The following is a 24,408-nucleotide window of genomic DNA, read 5'->3' on the forward strand; positions in this document are numbered from 1 at the left end:
TTTAGCGTCCTTTCAATTCCTTTCCTCAAAGCTTCTCTTTTTGCCAAAGGAATTGGATATGAAGAAAAGTAGAATGTCTCATTTTCTACTCATAACCCTTTATTACCTTGGGAGGCCTTCTAAATACTCACACATACCCTAGTATTACTTCTTGTAACTCCTCCTTCTGATACTCTGACAAACAAGCAGATTCACTTACCTGTGTCTCTGGGTTCATGTTTTCTTTCAACAGCTGCTCACCTTTTTGTGTATCATGAGTATATGAGAATTGCACTCTTATGTTAGTACTCACTTTGTGTATATTTTCAGTTGTGCTGGTTTAAATTAAATTTACTGATAACCTCTGTTTGTTGACCGTAAAGAAACATTTTTCTTGCCTTAAGTCATTCTGTACTTTGTGTTGTCTAAAGGCATCCAATCCAATAAGACAGTTTACTACAAGTTTTTCTTTTACCAGAAAGATACACTTTAGAGAAAAATTGCTGACGATAATGGGTATCAATGTCTGAAGTTTCACTCCTTTTGACTTGCTGCACACTGCAGTCAGAATACAATTCTGCACTGGAAAGGTTGGTATAAAACATCGTCTCTGAAGCTCGTTAAACAGACCTTGTGATATTATATTTTTTGATGTACCTATGGCACTTGACACAGGTACATTTAAATTAAATATCCAGGTGTTAATTACAGCTTGCACTGACTCCTCCTTATGCTAATGTAAGTCGTTTACATCCTCGTGGCACAGTTCTTCTTTCACATCTACCCCTTGGCCATACTTGAGAAAGTTATCTGGAATAAATTGCATGCCCTCACTTCTTTGTTGGTCTGTGATGGGGGCTTGTTATGAACTGTTTGAGTTTTCCTAATTGGTTGGGGGTTAACCTCTTCATTGTGATTAACTTCAATTATCTGCATATTGTGGGTTTTATCTCACCAGTTCATATCCTGTATAGCCCTGGAATTAAATTCTCCTTGACCTTGACCCCCATTGCTTATATAATTGGTATTTCATTGATTGTAATTGCCAGGTGGAGGATTGCCAGATGGTCTGTTTGTGGTCAGTTCCTGCCAATTACTGTTTTCATTATTGCCACCAGTGGGGGAAGGGAAGGGGAGGGGTGTGTGTGTTGTGAACTTGTTGACCACAACCTCTCTGTTGGTCATAAACCATTCTGTTGTAATAATGTTTGTGAATTCCTTTGAAACCTCATTAGTACTTTTGATTTCTCACATTACCATAATTATTTCTTGTATTATTGTTGTCGCATGGGGCTGATGGGTGCCAACCATGTTAGTTATTGCCACTGTTGTCATTCTGCTGCTGACAGTTTTGCAGAGATGTAACTGCATATTAATGTTCTGTGGTTGCGATGGCCTCTCTTCATATAGTAGGTCAATCAAGTCAAGTAGGGATAAGAAATACTCTATAACATTTTCAGGTGTAGTGATCAGCTTTTCCTTGATATGTGTGGGCAGGCAACTTTTCAGTATTTTCAATATTTCAAGTATGGATAAGAAATACTCTATATCATTTTCTGGTGTAGTGATCAGCTTGTCCCTGATATAGGTGAGCAGGTGATTTTTCAGTATTTTCAATATGCCCATGTGGAAAACTGGGTCTCTCCAACACATGGTTTTGTTTAAATGTTTTTCAAAATACTCCTTCAGTCCCCGGTATCCACTACTGAATGGCAATGTGCTGAAAACCTCTTGATGTAGTCTCTCTTGGACTGTTATAGACCAATATTTGTTCAAGAAAGCCCATTAAAATTGCTCATAGCTATGGCATCTCTCAGCCATATCTGTTGCCCTGATCAAACATTGCCCTGTATGTATCTCAGATCACCTGTGCTTATGTCCAGTTAGGGGTAACATGTTGCAAATAGCTCTAATATACACTGTGGGGTTTGTTTTCTTACCTCAGTTGAAAAAGTCAGAAATTTCCTATGCATGTGCTGCTAATAAAACAGATAAATATGCAGTATTGTCTGTTGTGCCTTGGCATCATTTGGATGCACCTGGTTATACTCTGTATATGTTTGCTCAACTAGTACTGACATTGGCAGTGCCTTGTTGCATTTTGTATTTCTTTTCTTCTCCACCAGAAGAGCTGGTAGCAAATGGTTGGTAAGTAATACTACTGTCTATCCTGTCCAACTGCACCTAATTACTTGCTATTGGCATCTCTCTCGTGATACCCACAACCTTAATTAGATTGTTCTGCAACTTCTCTTCCACTGCCTTTCAGTCTACTCAATCACAGCAATCAATTCATTTTCCCTTACCTTTACTACCTCTTCAATTGCATGAACAGTGCATGTTGTTTGACCTATGTACGACTTCCCACAATTTCCACAAGGAATCTGATACATACCTGCTTTCCAAAGCATGGAATCCAGGTCTTGGGATAATTAAACTGCACAGAAGTCATCATGGTATCATGACCACTGATCATACATCTGTAAGCGAATCGAATGTTTTTATGCCTTCGCCACAGGCAACACATGTGTAAGGGTATTTCTTTGCCGCCGACCAGCATCTGTGACCAGCATGCGCAGTACTGCTGCAGTGGAGCATATAAGGACGAGCTTGGCATCTTGTCGTCAGTCTTGTGGCTCACTCTGAGGATGGCCAGATGATATGCGGCCGAAATATCAGTGGACGAAATATTACTTGTGCAGCTGCATGCCCAAAATTTAATGGACTATTCATTAAGCTGCAAGAAGTTGAAAATGCACATCAAGTACCTCTTCGGGGAGGAGATGGTTTCATGGGTCCATAGTTTGGACAAATTATGACACCAGAGAGCAAAACTATTGAGCTCCTTAAGTTTCCTACTGAAGTGCCGTTACCATGGAGTTGTCCCAAAATTTGCAAGGTTGGTTCACTTTGTTAAGAACCCTGCAGTAAATAGAATTTTACATAGGGCTGGTTCTGCTATGTCAGGGAAAGAATTCATTTTACTCATTGGAAGTTGGACATTGTTTCTGAACACCTGTATCATCTGCATTTTGGAGGTAGCAGTTGTTTTATCTCCTGACTCATGGGACTGGACTGATGGCATGACATGGGCTAAGTCTGACTGGGTTCACGAAGTGGCCACAAAAAGAGAGATTACCAAGTACAGCCGATTGGACCAGCCTTCTCAGGTGGACTCTGTTATTCAACGTCCTGTCATAAATTTGACAGGTAAGGATCTGGACAAAGCTACATTGTCTGTCTTAAGTAAAGGATTAAATTTTGACCTTACTCCAAAGACTTTGCTGATATCATCTTTCATCAATGCCATTGAACAAACTGTCCGACCACTATCAGAGGATTCTGCTGAAGAAATCAGATGAGAAACCTGTTGAGCAATTATGAAGCATTGTCCACAAAGAAGCAATGTTTCCAAGGAAGAAAGATGTGCGATATGAAAGCTGCATGAGGATACTGACACAGTCGTCCTGCATGCTGATAAAGGTAATGCTACCGTTATTTTGCCTCAGGAAGTCTACAAGGAAATGATATGTGGTTTACTTAGTACCGGTGCATACCAGAAGATTAACAAAGATCCTACTAACAAGGTGACAACAAAGACTGCTGCATTGCTGAACGCTTCATCAATACCGAGGGAAGTCATAAGGAGTTTAAAAGTATGAGGTGGAGAACCACTGAGATTTTATGGTCTTCCTAAAGCTCACAAGATGGGTAAGGATGATTGTCTAGAGGACTTGTCTATGAGACCTATAATGAGCGCTATTGGTTCACCAATGTATTTTTCTGCCAAATACACTCCTGGAAATTGAAATAAGAACACCGTGAATTCATTGTCCCAGGAAGGGGAAACTTTATTGACACATTCCTGGGGTCAGATACATCACATGATCACACTGACAGAACCACAGGCACATAGACACAGGCAACAGAGCATGCACAATGTCGGCACTAGTACAGTGTATATCCACCTTTCGCAGCAATGCAGGCTGCTATTCTCCCATGGAGACGATCGTAGAGATGCTGGGTGTAGTCCTGTGGAACGGCTTGCCATGCCATTTCCACCTGGCGCCTCAGTTGGACCAGCGTTCGTGCTGGACGTGCAGACCGCGTGAGACGACGCTTCATCCAGTCCCAAACATGCTCAATGGGGGACAGATCCGGAGATCTTGCTGGCCAGGGTAGTTGACTTACACCTTCTAGAGCACGTTGGGTGGCACGGGATACATGTGGACATGCATTGTCCTGTTGGAACAGCAAGTTCCCTTGCCGGTCTAGGAATGGTAGAACGATGGGTTCGATGACGGTTTGGATGTACCGTGCACTATTCAGTGTCCCCTCGACGATCACCAGTGGTGTACGGCCAGTGTAGGAGATCGCTCCCCACACCATGATGCCGGGTGTTGGCCCTGTGTGCCTCGGTCGTATGCAGTCGTGATTGTGGTTCTCACGTGCACGGCGCCAAACACGCATACGACCATCATTGGCACCAAGGCAGAAGCGACTCTCATCGCTGAAGACGACACGTCTCCATTCGTCCCTCCATTCACGCCTGTCGCGACACCACTGGAGGCGGGCTGCACGATGTTGGGGCGTGAGCGGAAGACGGCCTAACGGTGTGCGGGACCGTAGCCCAGCTTCATGGAGACGGTTGCGAATGGTCCTCGCCGATACCCCAGGAGCAACAGTGTCCCTAATTTGCTGGGAAGTGGCGGTGCGGTCCCCTACGGCACTGCGTAGGATCCTACGGTCTTGGCGTGCATCCGTGCGTCGCTGCGGTCCAGTCCCAGGTCGACGGGCACGTGCACTTTCCGCCGACCACTGGCGACAACATCGATGTACTGTGGAGACCTCACGCCCCACGTGTTGAGCAATTCGGCGGTACGTCCACCCGGCCTCCCGCATGCCCACTATACGCCCTCGCTCAAAGTCCGTCAACTACACATACGGTTCACGTCCACGCTGTCGCGGCATGCTACCAGTGTTAAAGACTGCGATGGAGCTCCGTATGCCACGGCAAACTGGCTGACACTGACGGCGGCGGTGCACAAATGCTGCGCAGCTAGCGCCATTCGACGGCCAACACCGCGGTTCCTGGTGTGTCCGCTGTGCCGTGCGTGTGATCATTGCTTGTACAGCCCTCTCGCAGTGTCCGGAGCAAGTATGGTGGGTCTGACACACCGCTGTCAATGTGTTCTTTTTTCCATTTCCAGGAGTGTATTTAGCTTCCTTAATAAAACCATTGGTAGGAAAATGTAGTTACCTCATTTGTAATTCCATGGATTTTATTCAGAGACTTAGCAATGTCAGGCGAAATAGTATGGATGTGCTTGTTAGTTTTGACATGGTATCATTATACACCAAGGTACCTTTAAAGGACTCTTTATCTCTTACTGGCCAACATTTTGATTAGAACATTACGGCCTTATTTGAACATGTGCTTTTATCATCTTATTTTCAGTTTAATGGTGAACTTTATGAGCAGATTGATGGCGTTGCTATGGGAAGCCCCCTCTCCCCTCTGGTAGCTAATTTATTCATGGAAGACTTCGAGGACAAGACACTGGACTCAGCAAGTTTTAAACCAACAGTCTTCTGGAGGTACATGGATGACACATCTGGGGTATGGCCACAAGGGATGGATGAATTACATCGATTTCTTGAGCATTTGAATTCCATCCATGCTAGCATCAAATTTTCTATGGAAATATAAAAATATGTCTGCCTCCCCTTTTTGGATGTTGTCATTCATTGTAAAGTTGATGGCACATTATGACATGCCGTATATTGGAAACCAACACACACAAATCTATATCTTCATGCCAGTATCTGCCATTACACTTCACAGACCATAGGTGTCCTTAAGACCTTAGTGCATAAGGTGCACTGTATATATGATAAAGACAATTTGCAAGAAGAGATCTCATACCTCAAGAGCATTTTTAAATCGAATGGTTTTTCTCGAGAACAGATTCTAAGAGCATTCAATGCAAAACCTAGAATGCAGGTATGTTATAGGGAAGAAGATAGTAATTCCTACAGATCTTGTGTGTTTTTGCCCTATGTGGGTGCTCTTTCCTCGAAGATAGGCCGTATTCTTGAGAAACACTGTGTTAAGGTGACCTTCTGGCCCCCCACAAAGATTGCAGCTTTACTCGGCTCTGTGAAGGATGATTTACAGCTTCATAAAGCAGGTGTGTATCAGACTCCTTGTGGAAATTGTGAGAAGTTGTACATAGGTCAAACAACATGCACTGTTCATGAGAGGTGTGTGGAGCATCGAAGATACACACACTTATTACGGCCAGACAAGTCAGCTGTGGCCGAACATTGTATTGATACAGAGCATTCCATGAGTTACAGTTATGTGAAGATTTTAACATCCACCTCTTCCTTTTGGGAATCCGTCTTCAAGAAAACTATAGAGATTAGATTAGGTAATAATTTAATAAATAGAGCTCTTGGGGTAATTAAACTGCAGAGAAGTCCTGATGGTGTCACTGCCACCGATCATACATCAATAAGCAAATCGAATGTCTGTACGCCTTCACCACACGCGGCACATGTGTAAGCATATTTCTTTACTACTGACCAGCATCTGTGACCTGCATGCACAGTACCGCCACAGTGGAGCACATAAGGCCACACTTGGCATCTTTCTGTCATTCTTGTGACTCACTCTGAGGATGGCCGGATGATACGCAGCTGAAATATCAGTGGACAAAATATTATTTGAGCGGCTGCATGCCTGAAATTTAATGGACTATTCATTATGTCATGAGAAGTTGAAAATGCACAATCTTAAAATTATTTAGTTTTAACCAACCATGAGGACCTGATATGAGATTTTCAGCTTCAAGAATCAGACCATTAGACAAGAACAACTGGAGTCATCTCAACATGACAAGCTAAGTAAACTTGAAAGATTATTGTAATCTTCATTCCTCTCAAAATCTTGATAAAGAATTTGTTTATTAAGTACTTGCACTGGGCTCTGTTTAATGTGGACAATAGCTGGAAGAAGGAAGGAGGGGGCAGATTACGTTTTGTATGACCTTCTGTGCAAGGGTCATACCCCTATCTAACATTCCTGCTTCAGCTCTGTCCTTTAAATTCTTTACCTCCTTTTCAGTTTTTCTTGTGCTTTCTTTATGAACTTAGTGCCTAAATCTAAATTATTCAATTTTAATGAGAGCACACATACTTATTCCTGTAAATCTGTACATAAAGACTGCAACTCATTAACGGTACCTGTCATAGTTTCTACATTTCTGCAAATTTTTGAGTGAGCCTCTTGCACCTGAGTCTACACATCACTCACAATCTTTAGGTTACCTGCCACTTCTTCCTGTGCTTTGTCTATAGATGACACTTTTTGATCTAGGTTGTTTATCTGTGCAAGATAAACAATGCAGATCAGTTAATAATTCCACCTTCAATTTGTTCCCCATGTTGACAAATCTGCATGTTAAATCATTAGAAATGTCAGTGCATAGATTTTGGCTTAAATTATCAAACATCTGTGAATGGTCATTTGTAAAATCATGAAATTTTTCATCAAGTTTCTCATTTTGTTATGTAGAAGATTTGTTAAATAAGTCTTCATTAGGTCAGTTAGGCTGACATACATGTCCTACATGTATTGACAATATATTAGCATACTGTGTACCTACCATGTCTTGTCGTGTCACATTCAAAACAAATCCTTTTCACATGGAGAAACTGAAATTTACTGATTCCACACCAGCCCCTGCTACAAGGGCTTCATGCAAGAAAATGGTTCTTGGTGAGATCTGAGAATTAGTCTTGTCTGCCATGAGCATGATTGCATCATGAGGTAAGATGCTATTATCATCAATAACAATTCCAATCCAAAGAAAGCTGATGTTGACAGATGTGAAAATTACTGAACTATCAGTTTAGTAAGCAATGGCTGCAAAATACTAACACAAATTCTTTACAGATAAATGGAAAAACTGGTAGAAACCGACCTCGGGGAAGATCAATTTGGATTCCGTAGAAATGTTGGTACATGTGAGGCAACACTGACCCTATGACATCCGTTAGAAAATAGTTTAAGGAAAGGCAAACCTACATTTCTAGCATTTGTAGACTTAGAGGACCTTTTGACTGGAATACTCTCTTTCAAATTCTGAAGGTTGCAGTGGTAAAATACAGGGAGCGAAAGGCTATTTACAATTTGTACAGAAACCAGGTGGCAGTTATAAGAGTCGAGGGGCATGAAAGGGATGCAGTGATTGGGAAGGGTGTGAGACAGGGTTGTAGGCTATCCCTGATGTTATTCAATCTGTATATTGAGCAAGCAGTAAAGGAAACAAAAGAAAAAATCAGAATAGGAATTAAAATCCATGGAGAAGAAATAAAAACTTTGAGGTTTGCAGATGACATTGTAATTCTGTCAGAGACAGCGAAGGACCTGGGAGAGCAGCTGAATGGAATGGACAGTGTCTTGAAAGGAAGATATACGATGAACATCAACAAAAGCAAAACAATGATAATGGAATGTAGGCGAATTAAATCGAGTGATGCTGAGGGAATTAGATTAGGAAATGAGAATCTCAAAGTAGTAAATGAGTTTTGATACTTGGGGAGCAAAATAACTGATGATGGTAGAAGTAGAGAGGATATAAAATGTAGACTGGCAATGACAAGGAAAGTGTTTCTGAAGAAGAGAAATTTGTTAACATCGAGTATAGATTTAAGTGTCAGGGAGTCGTTTCTGAAAGTATTTGTATGGAGTGTAGCCATGTATTGAAGTGAAATGTGGATGATAAATAGTTTAGACAAGAAGAGAATAGAAGCTTTTGAAATGTGGTGCTACAGAAGAATGCTGAAGGTTAGATGGGTAGAAAATGAGGAGGTACTGAATAGAATTGGGGAGAAGAGAAATCTGTGGCACAGCTTGACTAGAAGAAGGGATCGATTGGTAGGACATATTCTGAGGCATCAAGGGATCACCAATTTAGTACTGGAGGGCAGTGTGGAGGGTAAAAATCATAGAGGGAGACCAAGAGATGAATACACTAAACAGATTCAGAAGGATGTAGGTTGCAGTAGGTACTGGGAGATGATGAGGCTTGCACAGGATTGAGTAGCATGGAGAGCTGCGCCAAACCGGTCTCAGGACTGAAGACCACAACAACAAAAAACTTAATAAGTGTAATATTGCTGACTGCCATCGATATGATTGGCAATTTTTGGTGTCGTGATCATTTGTCATCACACCCACAGCAGTCACATTTTGTATCTGTACACTATTTTCATTAGTTGACACAACCCTTGTAAACAGTTTTATTTCATAAATCTTTTTTAAAGTTATAAATATGAAATAAAATTGTATTTTAAACTTAAAACTGATTGTGAGAACTTTCATGATCAGTACATGATTTATCCCATGCCAGTATTGCAGCTTATTGTTGCCGTTTACAGTTTTTGTATCCACATTCCAAACAGTCAAAATAATTTCAACCCAAAACTCTACTGCTTAAGAAAAATGCTTCAGATTTATGACTGTAGAGGATAAGATACTGATAATACTTTTGATCGAGGCATTACCAAATGCAATCATGGGAGCTATAAGTAGGAGTTCTGTCCTATGTTGTAGACAAACTTCTTAAATGTTGTTGGTACAAATACTCCAGTTAACCATTTGTAATTTATGCATACCATGTGGTGTTTGCCCATCATGAAACGAAGTAAATAAATAAAAAAATAGTGCAATAGAATGCTACACAACATGTTTTATATTATATAATTACTGCACCTTTTCATCAATCTGGCACCGTCCAGGGGTTGGTCACAAGTTTTACTGATTAATTAATAATTTTAAGAATAATAATTATGATGAAAAATTTCTGATGTCATGCAAGAGGTGCAACAATAGTGAGTTCACTCGGGAGCATGTGTTGCAGCTAATTTCTGCAGAGGGACGCACACTGCAGCCAGCCAGCATCATGGTTTTTTGTATGTGCAAAAAATATGTAACATATAATGCTAGATTATTAGATGATATTTCTTCTAGCCTTGAAGTTATGTTTCTCCTCTTCTTCTTTCAAGATGATGTTATGCTGTACAGATTGCTCTGCTTAAATTTCTTGCTTCTAGGTACCACTGACACAGATATATAGATCAGGTGAAATAAAGAACTAATATGCAACTTTTGCTTAATACTATAAGAATCAATATATTTCACCTTAATAGTGAACCAAACAGAAATTCATGTCCTCTCTCTATCACGGATGGGAAAAAACAAACAGTACAGGACTGATGAAACATCCGATAGGAGTTTTTACAAAACATAAGAAAATAAATATTCTCCATTTTCCTTGTTATCTTCACAGGCTTTATTGTATGGGCATACTGCATTTTAATCTTTGCCATAAACTACTTAGACAAATTAATGACTAAAAATTAACACAGAAAAATAAAACATGAACCCATATAGGAAAACCAGTGTAAGTTCCAATACAAAATTCAAGGTTTAGAAAGGGACCCTCCAAGAAGCATAGTGTTATACCATATGCTAGATGCACAGACAAAAGGAAGAGACTGACATGCACATGCACTCGCGTGTGTGCTTCTTATGGGAATGTGCAGGGATGAGGTGGAAAGAGGGTAGGGAAGCTAAGTGCATTTGGGAGGTACGTCAGTGGGCAGGGGAGAGGGAGGGGGCTAGCAGAAAAGAAGAGAAGTAGGAAGACTGGTTGTGGTGGTGGAATAGAGTGCTGTGCAGTGTTGGAATGGGATCAGGGAAGGGGATAGATGGGTAAGGGCAATGACTAACAAAGCTCAAGGCCTGGAGGGTTACAGGAATGTAGGATATGTTTTAGGGAGAGTTCCCACCTGCACAATTCAGAAAAACTGGTGTTGGTGGGAAGGATGCAGATGGCACTGGATGTGAAGCAGTCATTGAAATGAAGAATGCCTTGTTGGGTTGCATGCTCAGCAATAGGGTGGTCCAGCTGTTTTTTGGCCACAGTTTTTTGGTGGCCATTCATGTGAACAGACAGCTTATCAATTGGTAAGTTTACTGTTTCAAGCAATGGCCTAATTTTGGAGGTGCCACATTTATCATCTTTCCTATTTAAGTAAGATGGAAAGTGAGTTGGAATGTGTTCATCTACAGAGCCATGGTATGTTACTATTTATTATGATACATAGTGAGTCTCAGAGTTTGCTCCAAGTCACAGGGCATTGGCATGCATCCTGCGACAATCACTTGCAGAGTTCAGATGAAGGCCACAGGTGCCAGCTGCTGCTGGGTGGTCAGATGGAGGCTCTGTAATAATGCTCTTAAAAGTAGGGAACAAATAGGACTAAGACATAATAATAAAAATATTAAGGAAGCTAATTGGAATATGAAGGATTGGAATCGGAATGTACTGATATGTGTGTGGGTGTGTGTGTTGCAGTAAGCAGAGCTCAAAAAAGCTATCTGAATATTATAATAAAAAGTGAATACATGTGAAGGATGTGTTGGTAATTATTGGTATTTAAATCAAAGTATTCAGTTTGACTGCACCTATGCTTAAGGAATCTGCACAAGGTTCCTGGATGGAGATTAACACAGAAACGTAGTCCTCGGAGCAGGAGTCAAGAAGTAATAAGTAAGTGGACTTTTGCAACATAGGGTCAATCCTGTTGAGTTTTATCCATTGGTACTCCACATCTCCATTCCCAGAGATGAATATCTGATATTGGTACCACGAATCACAATATCAGGTACCACACAATAAGTAGAAACCTGTCAGCTGGAACCTGTCAAGTGTGTGATCTCTTCTGCTCTACTCTGATTGCAAATTTGTTTTGAGACAGAAGTTTTTTATACATCAATATTTCTTGTCTGCTTCATCTCTAGCAATTTTTCACTGAAATCTAAAGCCACAGACTTTGAATCTATGTAAACCCAGATACAGAAAGAAAGGAAAATAAAGAAATAATAAAAAATTCAAATTTTCTTTCCCTTAGCAAGATATTGAAACAAATTTCAGTGTCTGAACTTTGCTCTTGTTTTCTTCATATAAATTTATTAAGTCCAACAAATGTTAAAATGACTGATCCAAAAATGTTCGCTGTTTGTTGAAGTGATAATCTAATGCACTAGAAAAGAAAAGTAAATACATACTGCAATGAAAGAGTATAGGAAAATGACAAAAGTATTACAAAAATATCTGAAAATGACCGTTTACTTTCCTCATACCAGAGTGTTTCATTACATTGGTTGATGTTCTTATAATCTGCAATCTGTTTCAGCATAACAGTCTTGTTGTCACTCATTTCCTTCTAATTCTGAGTGGAAAATTTCAAGTCTGTTAGTAACAAACACATCTAAGGCATTGCCCGCATGAGTGGGTACTCTTAACTACTCAGTGTAATTTTCAGGAATGTTGTTTAAGAGAATCTCAGATGAGCCACTGTGCCACCACCTATTTTAATCATGTGAGTTTCCCAGTCAATAGGCAACAAGTTGAAGTCCCCACTATTGCTAAAGAATGTTAAGAAAATTCATACATAATATTCTGAAATATCCCTCTGTATCATTCTGCTACTTCATTACCTTAGGGAGTTGATCAAAAAAATGTGAAACAACTCATGTATCATGCCACAAATACACTCAGGTTTGTTTGAACGAGTATATGGTCCTTCTCTCTGCCTCTTGCCCCAAAAAGTCTGCTCATTAACAAAACCAGAAATTCAGCAATAACAACAGCAAGGAGCCCCATAAATTGGTTTTTGTGCCTCTTCTATTTTCTGTTGCATTCCAAGTTTTCTCACAATAACTAACCAGTAGCAATGTATATTAGCATACTGCAAAACTGGGCCTGAGAGCACTCGTTACAGATTTTTGATGGCTGAATATCACATTTTCAGTGTATCAGAGTTACAAAAATGGGACAAAGTTCTTAATCCAAAAAAGAAAAATTGTGAAAGTTCTAGGCTTTCTTTCTTTTTATCAGGTTTGATCTGATTATCACACTTAAGGAAATCGAAAATATGACCTAAATAAGAAATCTCGGGAAGTGACCAAGCATTCCTCTTACAACTCTCCAAGGCATTTCTCAAATCTCACATTGACTGGGGATCTGTTGCTTATGATTCAACAAGACATTCACTTAAAAAAAAGTTTGCTGTGCCACTATGGAACTAGCCTAATAACAGGGGCATTGGTTTACACCTTGACTACTTTCCAAATTTCACAGAAGTTTATTGTCGTAAACTGCTAGACTAGCATTACTTTCTTGCAGAAAATTCAAGTAAGCTTTACAGATAAGCTACTGTGAAATTTGGAAAGTAGATGGAGGTACATCAAGAGAGAGGTAGTGTTAGGACTGAAGATTTGAGGTTGAGTTTTGAGTTATGGGTAGCTCAGATGATGGGGGCATTTCTGGAGAAGACAACATTCTCAGTCTGAGTTCTAGTCAGACACATAGTTTTAATCTACAAGGAAGCTTCAAAGTGAGTGAAAGATTCATTTTACATATCATTTCTTCACACTATGATATTGATTCAATTCAGTTTCCTAAACAGCCACAGTCACAATAACACTTCGCACAAGTTCACATTAGTAACACATGAAGTCATACAAACATTAGACCTGAAGAAATAGAACAGTGATTAATAGTACTGTCTACATCTAAGGAACATGTAGTCAATGGTAGTAACTGATAGTGCTGTCAAGGAAGATAAGCTTTCAGCATTTATCTCAGGTGTTCTGATAATAAATATAGATAAGCATTTTTATCACAGTTTTGTGGGGCCAATGTCATTTCTGGCAAACAAAAGCAGCAACACAAATGCGGAAAGAGCAAATCTGGAATATTTCAAGTTTTCAGTGGACACTGATACTTCCATTTCATATCTGAGCTGCTCAAGGGTTCAGATTACTTTTTCATAATGGGAGGTAAAAATTCAACAATTTTGAAAGAAGATATGGAAGATTATATTGATCTGTCATACTTAAATATGGGAGAAATTAAAATGTGAGTATAATTTTTTGTTTTGTTAACATTATGAACACCACTAAAGAGCACTATTTTGTGCATGGATACCGTCCTCATTTGGTAATTTAACAACATACAGTGAAACAACTGTGCAGTTTTGCTGGTGAAAATTTATTTATTTATTTATAACTCAGTACAATAGGGTCTATGTTACTAAGTTTTGTGTCCAGGTACAGAGTGAAATGTAACACAGATTCTGCTATATCACCTGTGAAACAATTTTCTGCAATTCATCTCAAAATAATTTACTGTACTTAATACTCACATTAATGTAACTAATTTTTGATTCTGCTGCAGGATTGAAAAGATATTTTATGCAATGGCAGATGGGCATAAAGTAAGTTTACAGCACAGGTTTCCTGCTTCTTTGATAAAAGATACATTCCCTCAAATACAGGTTAGTACAGCTAAAGAATAAGTTAATTAAGGCTTTGGAAGATATCGTCAAAACATTCTTGCTGACTTAATTACAGACAGTTTCTAAGGCAATTTCTTCTTCACTCTCCTATTTACAGGATAAATATATGAATTTTTAACCCAAATGACAAAGTATTGAGATAACTTACAAGTAAAATAAACTTACAGTGGAAAATCTGGAATAGGAGAGCAATATTATAAATCATAATTTACTTGGGAGAAGTATGATGATGTGCTGGACCTCAGAAAACTGTGTCCTTATCTTTGATAGCATTCTGCCTTACCAGATGCATGCTACAAATTTTGGTCAATCTTAAAACAGTAATGTGTGTTGTACAAATTTTGTAGCACTGCTTGTAGTGTATGTCCTATTCTCGATTACAGTTAGTCCTACGCATTAAATAAAGCTGCTTCTTCCCATCTCTAGATACTTTGATCCCAGATTCATAACAACCTTTCTCTTGGCATCTGCTGTAATCATTACTGACAGGCACTTAAATGTGATTTGCAGAGTATCCATGTAGATGTAGAAAGCAGAAGTAAAAACTGAATCATAGTGTTGTAAGAACATTTTAAAGAAAAAATTAAATGTCCTGTCTAACACATGATCTCAGTAAACTTCTTCCCATTGCTCATCCTGTACATTCTCTTTGAATTTGCATTTCTAAATCTATGAAAAGGTACTTTTACTTTCTTACCTAAACCTGACTTAATGGATGTGCTTTATTACTGCAATTTGACCTTTATGGTTGGACAAACCATTTATTGTGCCTCACATCTATTTTATGAAAGACAATTGGATTTAAAAATAAATTAGTGATTGCTGTTCCACTGTGTCCTGTTCTTATTGGAATGTTACTGTGTGGAATAAACAAATACTGAACATCAGCAGCTCTGAATGCTTTCGATTAGTGGTCCCTGAAATGAAATCAGCATTGAAATCTTGACATGCATGACATCCCAGTTATTTACACTAAGGGTTTTTAGTATCCTCTCTAATTAATGAAGTTTAAAATGTTTCCTATCTTGTATATTTCCAAGCTTGTTACCAAAGCACAACACTTAGTGAGCCGTTCAATGCAGTAATTATTTATCATTATACCCTGGATCATTATTCCTCTTTTGTAATGTAGTAATCATACATTAACTTGTATCTATCTGAGTGCATCTGGTCAGCTTCTGCGGCTTCATTTAGAAGTTATGTTTTGCATACATCATCTGTAGAAATACCTTCAGATTTTTCAGTTTCATGTAATAATATTGTATGAATTTATGAATGCAGATCTGAGTTGGTTTTGAAATTTTCAATGCACCTATTTATGTTAGTTACATTTTTTTTGTATGTACAGGAATGTTTTTAGGCAAAGATCAGTGTCAAATCATCCTACATTGGTTGAAATTAAGCTTAATGAGAAGTTCAGACAAGCAGGTACTAGAGATGTGAAAATATCACAAGGTTCTCATAACAGTACAGCGAAAAATAATGTTAGTATGTCACAAAATTCACATAAAAGCACAGTGAAAAATAATGTTAATATATTGCATCAGAATATCAGGTGATTAAAAAACAAAGTAGATGAGCTTCTTGTTTGTTTAGAAGATTTAGAAACTGAGGGTGGAATAGATGCACAATGCTTGTCTGAACATCACATGGTCACAGGTATGGAAATGGTAAATGTAGGTGGATATAAGCTTTCAGCACATGTAAGTAGAGACACTATGGAGAGAGGAGGAGTTGCCATATATGTTAAAATCTGACAGAGTGCAAAAAATTTGGAAACTAAAATTTTTTGCATAGAGCAACATATAGAAGCATGGGCATGTGAGCTTAAACTAAGTAATGGCACTTTTATTATTGTAGCTATGTCTAGGTCCCAATTGGGAAATTTTCAATTATTTCTGAAAAACTTGGATTCTTTATTGTGCTATCTGTCAGACAAAGGAAATCAAACTATTGTTTGTGGGGATTTCAGTGTAGATTTTCTGAAAGAGTCTGATAGAAAGCTTGATCTTGAAGTATTATTTGTTTCTTTCAGTTTAACATCAGTTATTGATTTTCCTGCTTGAGTAGTAGAGGAAAGCAGCACACTGATAGGTAATGTATTCTTAGACCAAGATAAATTTAATCAAATAAAAACTTTTCCTGTTAAGAATGGTCTGTCTGATCATCATGCACAGTTAGTTACAGTATATGATATAGTTCCATACAGTAATGCATAACAGTCCTCCAAAATAGTGCATTCAATTAACAATTTAAAATTTTAGAGAAACCTTGCAACAGTTAGACTGGGATGAGATGTACAGGGAACATGATGCTAATTTAAAATTTAACCTATTTCACGATACCTTTGTGAGTATATTTGAAAACAGTTTCCCTATGAAAACAGGGACATATAATTGTAAGAAACCATCTAAAAAGCCATGGCTTACTAAAGGGATAAAAATATCTTGCAAACAGAAAAGGGAAATGCATCTTATAGCTAGGAGTAGTAATGATCCCAAAACAGTGAAACGTTATAGAAACTACTGCACTGTACTAAGACAAGTTATTAAAAAGGACAGAAGTATGTGTGTTATGTCTGAGATTAGTACATCTGATAATAAAATTAAAACAATTTGGAATATTGTTAAATGGGAAACACCGGAACTGAGAGCACAGGAAGACTGTATTTCTATCAAACACAATGAAAAGTTTGTTAATCCTGAGTGAGAAGCAGAAAACATGTTTAATAATCAATTTTTTAAGTGCTGTAGAGAAAAGTGGATCCAGCTATTCATTGGAAAATGCAAGGCAATATATGGAAGAGGCAGTAGCTAAGCAATTTGATAAAATTGAAATTCAACCACCCCTCCTACTGAAATTAGGAAAATAATAAATTCACTCAAAAATAAAAGCTCACATGGAATTGATGGCATTTCCAACAGAGTCTACTAAAAGCTTGTTCTCAACAAATAAGTAGGATTCTCAGCCACATATGTAGTAGCTCACTGAAAAAGGGCATTTTCCCAGATAGACTGAAATACACTATTGTTAAACCATTGCATAGAAAAGGGGATATATCTGATGCTGACAACTACCGCCCAATCTCACTTCTGGAAACTTTATCCAAAATTCCTGAAAAAGTAATGTATTCAAGAGTAGCATCACACATTTGTAAAAATGAAGTACAAACAAAATGTCAATTTGGTTTTCAGAAAGGCTTTTCAACAGAAAATTCTATATATGCTTTCACCGATCAAATGTTAAATGCATTGAATAACCAAACATCACCCATTGGGATATTTTGTGATCTCTCAAAGGATTTTGATTGTGTGAATCATGAAATTCTTCTAGATAAGCTTAAGTATTGTGGTATGAGTGGGACAGTGTATAAATAGTTTAATTCATACTTAACTGGAAGAATGCAGAAGGTTGAAATCAACAGTACAGATAGTCTGCAAAACCAGCAGAATCCTCTAACTGGGAAGGTGTCAAGAATGGTGTCCCATAGGGTTCAGTCTTAGGTCTCTTATAGTTCTTAATATATATTAATGACTTGCCACTCTATATATATGAAGATGTAAAGCTAGTTCTTTTGGTGACGATACAAGTATAGTAATCACACCCAACAAGCAAGAATCAGCTGAGGAAATTGCAAATAATATCTTTCAAAAAATTATTAAGTGGTGCTCCACAAATGGACTTATAACAATGCTACATTCTGCTTGATTGTTACTTAAAATTACTTAACTTTTTCCTGGAGTTTTTTTTGATGTAAGAACATAAATTTGAAACTTCTTATTATTTATTGACATTCTCGGCATGTTTAAACAAAGCACTTCGAGGACATCACTGATCTCTTTGACAAACTGACCTCACAGGTTGACTTTCAAACAGACTCTCAAGCAGACTCAGCAACAAATGACTTGCAGTCTCGCTGCATCGCTTTGTATATGAATTTTAACAATCATTTCCAAAATATTCCATTATTAATTTTGTACAGAAATGTAGGTCAACTTAAGTTACAGCCGAATAAAGAAAAAATTACAATATTAATTGGTGTAATTTTTATAGTATCATCACTAGTTCCAAATATGAAAATCAATCTAAACTTTAATTACAGTAATGTCTCTTGTATTATTTTAGTTATGTAATTAATTACAGTTCAGATTTGGATACTACTATTTAATGGTGGTACAGAACTCATGCTTTATCCAGTTACATGCATAAAGTGCTCAAACGAGACTTCAAATTATAGAAATCGGAAAACTGTGTAATGTAAACAAGCGGATAGCCAATCAGAAAAGTATTTACAAGGAATATCAATTACAGAGCAGGACATAAAAACAGATAAGAAATGTAAATACATTGCTTGCTAATACCTTTCAAGCTGTTTCTCAAGATAATGAGGTTCTTTGTGTTCACTTGTTACTCGATTGTAATTATGGTAATTAGAGGTGCTGGCCACCTATGCCAACATTTCCACAGAATTTTAATATTTCCCGCCAAATATTTGTCTTTTCAAATTCTTTATTATACACTCAATCTAGCATTTGTACATAATTTTGTTAATGACAACAATCTCTTGATAATGATGACAATATATGTTCCTCCAAAAAGTGTTCACAAAATATTCAGCTTTATAGCAAATTGAGTCAAATGACACTTGCATGTTTATCTCTGTAACATCCTAGGAAATATCAAATCGTCCGACAACCACCCGGATGCATACAAATGGGTGGTATCAGATATTTCCTATGACTTTTGGGGAAGGCCATTTCATTATAGACTCTCACTAAATTTTGAGAAAACACAGTTTATACAATTCTGTACAGTAAATGGCAAAACACCATTGATAAATATAGACTATGAACAGAAATGTGCTGCTAAGGGAGAATACTCAAAATTTCTGGGTGTGTCCATTGATGAGAAATTGAATTGGAAGAAACACATTGATGATCTGCTGAAATGGTTAGGTTCAGCTACTTATGCTATTAGGGTTATTTCAAATTTTGGTGATAAACATATCAGCAAATTAGCCTACTATGCCTGTTTTCATTCACTGCTTACACATGGCATCATATTTTGGGGCAATTCGTCATTAAGAGAGAAAGTATTCATTGCACAAAAGCGTGTAATCAGAATAATAGCTCGAGCCTACCCAAGATCACCTTGCAGACATTTATTTAAGGAACTCGGGATATTCACAGTACCTTCACAATACATATATTCACCTTTGAAATTTGTCATTAATAACCTATCCTAATTCAAAAATAACAGCAAAGTGCATACCTACAACACTAGAAGAAGGTTGATATTCACTACGCTAGAATAAATCTCACTTTGGCACAGAAAACGGTTAATTATGCTGCCACAAAAATCTTTGATCATTTGCCAAATAATATTAAAAGTCTGACAGGTAGCCAACCAACATTTAAAAGCAAATTAAAATAATTTATGAATGACAACACCATCTACTCAATAGATGACTTCTTGGATATGAAGTAGTAACTGTTAAAATAAATAATTATTTTGTATAAAGAAAACTTATGTTAAAGTGACACGTCCCATGTCATTATGAAATGTAGTATTCATGATCTAAGGAACAAGGATTAATGCATGCATGTATGTATGTACACATTACTAATTACACATAGTGCAAAGCAAGCAGATCTTAACTTGCTAGTGAGATGGTGGATATGGGCTTTCCAATCTAAATTTTCATCTGTATGGGCACCTAAAAATTTTTGTGTCAGCTGCTCTCTTAACTTCTTTATTTTGTATTCTGACGCCCAGGTCGTTTTGTAATGGATGCATTAGTTTTTGAAATATTTAAAGTTAACTTGTTCATTTCAAACTAATTTTGTAAATATTCCAAAACTCGAGATGCAGTGTGGGCAATACTTGGTTTACATCAGTTACAACACCATTTGTCCCATTTTACTGAGTGAATCCTGATTTTAGTATAAAAAGCATTCTTAGTGCTGCACCTATGTAGTTGAGGTTATGGTCCAAACTGTTATGCGCTACATCTTGTGACCATATTAACCCTTCCTGCCCAACTGCCAAATCAACTTGAAGTTTCAAAATTGATGCTCATTTTCCCTTATAATATGGTGATATTGGCAAATACAGCTGCAGCAAAAATGATCAGTATCACTTCTCCATTGGATTGTAACACGACATACTTAATGAAAATTATTGTGACAGCTATAGCACTAATTTATATTCCTGATGATTCTGTGACAGCTTACATAGTTACTCCTTTTGATAGCACAATTTTGTGCTAATTGTGTCGTCAAAGAAGATTGTTCAATTAGAGATAACTATTACTGAAACTCTAACTATGATAATTTGGCAAAAATTGCTAATTCATGGGAATTTTTTAATGTGATAACACTACATTATTTTATATACTATTTTTATTCCTACATATATTTATTCCTTCATGTATTTCAGAAGCAATGAAACTATTTACAGGAAATAATATTAAACCTATTAACAAAGGCAGCTTTTTTTGAGTAAAAACTTTGATTCTGGCTATTAGTTGATGTGTAATAAGGTTTATTGCTTCAGAAACAGAATTTTTGCTAGTTTACAATGATGACACAAGGCCAAAATATAATCCTAATGACAGTAATTAATTAGAGAAATGCAGTAAATTCGTAAGTTTGAGACCACTGAAAGGACACAATATTAGCAGCAGCAGAAATATACTACTGTGTACTTAAACTAAGAAATAGCTATAAATAACTCCTACAAGAACTGTGATTAATTACTAATGTATGGTGCATGAAGTAAACAATATTACTACTTGGAGGAGAAGTACTAATTTGTTGTGTGTTATTTATTCACAGGCAAATCCTTTTGCAGATCGCATAATAGAAGTATTTTCTTCTCAAAATGACAACCATTTGTCTTTTGAGGATTTGCTGGACATGTTTTCAGTACTCTCAGAAAACTGCCCTGACAGAGTGAAAGCACTGTGGATCTTTAAAATATATGGTAAATGTTGTTTAATCACATTTCAAAAATCAATATGTAATGAGAGATAGTGATGTAAATCAATAGTCATATTATGTATTTTATTCACAAACATTTTGACAATAGCCAGAACTTCTTAATTAACCCTTCAGCTTATTTTCCATAATGTACATTACCAAGGCACTGAGGGGGAGTGTATATCCACCCAAAAAAATAAATAAATAAATAAAATAAAATAAAATAAAATAACAAAAAAATGTATATTTTATTAATTGATGTTGTCACACACTCACAACATTTTTTAAATGGATATTGTTGTGTTAGGTCTTGAAACAGAAAATATTGAATATGACATTCACTCAGAAAATTGACATCCATTTAAAGTTTTAGCCTAAGTTTAATTAAAAAATTTAAAACATTTATGCAGCCTGGTAGAAGAATTAATTAAAAATTATAAAAAAATTTCAAAATTTTAAAATTTAACTTTACAAAAGATAAGTATAAAGTACCTCCCTCCCCCACCCCCACCCCCTTTGGTATTTCAAGGGTTAAGTTTTGTTGGCATATACAAGGTGTGATTGGAAAGTTTTAAGAATGGATCTGCTACTGCTTACTGGTTTGGCGGGCAGGTACGTGGAGGGTGAGGAGTGAGTCATTTCCTTGTCCTTGAATGCCCTCTGACAGGAAACTGCATTTCCTTTATTCAGTTTGTTGTGGCAGCCGGCTGAATGTGGGTCTGTTAGGGCTTGTTCCCAGATTTTGTCTGCGTGAAAATGGATGTAAAAATGGAGCAATGAGTTTGTGTGAAATTTTGTTTTAAAACCAGGAAATCAGATACTGAGACTTACGAAGTGTCAAAAACAGTTTTTGGAGATAACTGTATGAGCCAGCCAAATGTTTTTGTCTGGTTCAACAGATTTAAAAATGGCCACGAATAATTTGAAGATGAACCATGGTCCAGCCATCCTTCCACCTCAAAAACGAATGAAAATTTTGTGAAAGTTTATGACTTAGTGCGCTCTCATCATAGACTTACAATTAGGGAGATGGCTGTTGAACTTAATTTAAGTTTCTCAGCAGTTCAGTCAATATTAACTGAAGATCTTAACATGCATCAAGTGTCCGCAAAATTCATTCCAAAAGTGTTGTCAAGTGACCAGAGACAATACCAACTTGAAGTGTGCCAAGAACTGATTAATCAGACTAAAAATGACCCAGATTTGTTAAATAGGGTAATTACAAGTGACAGTTCATGGGTATATGGATATGATCTTGAAACCAAAGTGCAGTCTTTGCAGTGGAAGACTCCAGGTTCACCACTACCGAAAGAAGCATGGCAATGTCAGTTGAAGGTGAAGACAATGTTGGTGATTTTCTTTTTTATTCTACCGAATTGTGCATCATGGATTTACCCCTGGAGAACAGGCAATTAACCAGGTATGCTACAAATGTGTCCTTGAGCGTTTGCGTGAAAAGGTGGAAGAAAAGGCCTGCACTGGGGAAAGACAGGAATTGGGTGCTACATCATGGCAACGCTCCAGCTCATCGTACCTTCTACATCATTGAATTTTTGACCAAATTCAAAATTCCTGTGCTTCCACAACTGCCATATTCCCCTGATTTGGCCCCTGTGGACTTCTACCTGTTTCCTAAACTGAAATTTTCACTGAAAGGGAAGTGATTTGACTTGACTGAAGACATCCAGGCAAATATGGAGAGCGCCCTTAACAAACTTGAGGAAAAAGTTTCAGGAATGTTTCCAAAAGTGGAAACACCATTGGAGTCAGTAGCATGTAAGTCCCACCATTGTACAGATACAAGCCCATTCTTAACACTTTACAATCACACCTCGTAATATTGTGTTTATAGTACAAATGTATAAAGAGGTAAGAACTAGAATCATAAACAGTATTACAGAAGTTTTACAATGTGATAAAGTACTTGTTGGGACATGCTTGTATCTGCACTCTAGAGGGATATTGCAGCTTCATTTACGAATTTTGCTGAAATTATTATCTATTAGAATCAACAGGTATTATGATGGAGGGAAGCAGAGTAACAATTAGTTTTGTAATGCAAATTTTCTCAGATGGTGCCACAGGTGTATTGCTTTGAGAAGATGTCGCCAGTGCTTAAAAAATCTGGACTCAAATTTAGATGCCTTAGAGAATTTTGAAGAGGTAATTTCATCCTAATGGATGCACAATGATCTCTTTTAACAGTTATCAAAGATGATGTTGATGCACTACAGAACTCACTGAAAAATAGCTGATATGTAATACCAACATGCAGAGGATTTATTTGGTATTTATTTGGTCTATATATACCTGCAGTCCACATCCTTCTGCAACCTTAAGTCATTATGGACACCACACCCATAGATAGGAAACTGATGGCATGTGATGGAAAAAAGATCAAATATTAAAATTTTGTATCTTTATGTATAAATACCATTATCACAAATAAAGGAAACTGGTTTTATTAGTATTGTACATGAATAATTTTGCAAATAGGAAGTTGATGAGATAATGTACTAAAAGTTTTTTGTGTGTGGCATGAGGGCTCAAACACTCATCCATGTCTTTTCCAAGCAGTGTGTTATCAATTGTGTTATTACAGCTCACGGTGCATACTGACTCAAAGCTTCAACTTACTGTTAGACTTCTCTACACCCTTAAACTCTACAGAAACGTTAGAAACTTTCTCATGTTGCTGAGGACATAGTACCCCTGAGAGCAGAGAGAGCGAGAGAGAGAGAGAGAGAGAGAGAGAGAGAGAGAGAGAGAGAGAGAGATACCTCCAGCATTCACAACTCAGGTGAAAGTAGAAGAATGAGTTTTTATGGGCATGGGCAGTTACATAAAAAGATCACTGATTGATTTCATAAAATGAATTGATAACAGCTTAAATCATTTTGAAACAATGAAACATTTGAGGGTGTTGCTGCAGCTCATTTTTCCACTATGTACAAACTATAGGGATTGATCGATGAGAGGATATGGAACAAAACAGATCTTTAAATTTATGTCC

At 37.3% G+C, this 24,408-nt stretch overlaps 1 protein-coding gene across 1 annotated transcript in view; it reads left to right on the forward strand.

Annotated features, from left to right (window-relative positions):
- Positions 1-13,890: 13,890 nt before the first annotated feature.
- The window catches only part of LOC124788951 (calcium and integrin-binding family member 2-like), a 63,866-nt gene continuing 53,348 nt past the window's right edge, over positions 13,891-24,408 (forward strand). The window contains exons 1-3 of the mRNA XM_047256239.1: positions 13,891-13,976; positions 14,295-14,394; positions 21,252-21,399. Of these exons, the coding sequence (XP_047112195.1) occupies positions 13,891-13,976; positions 14,295-14,394; positions 21,252-21,399 (334 nt within the window). The remainder of the gene's footprint in view (positions 13,977-14,294; positions 14,395-21,251; positions 21,400-24,408) is intronic.

Source organism: Schistocerca piceifrons, chromosome 3, assembly GCF_021461385.2.
Source record: "Schistocerca piceifrons isolate TAMUIC-IGC-003096 chromosome 3, iqSchPice1.1, whole genome shotgun sequence".
Classification (NCBI taxonomy): Eukaryota; Metazoa; Arthropoda; class Insecta; order Orthoptera; family Acrididae; genus Schistocerca; species Schistocerca piceifrons.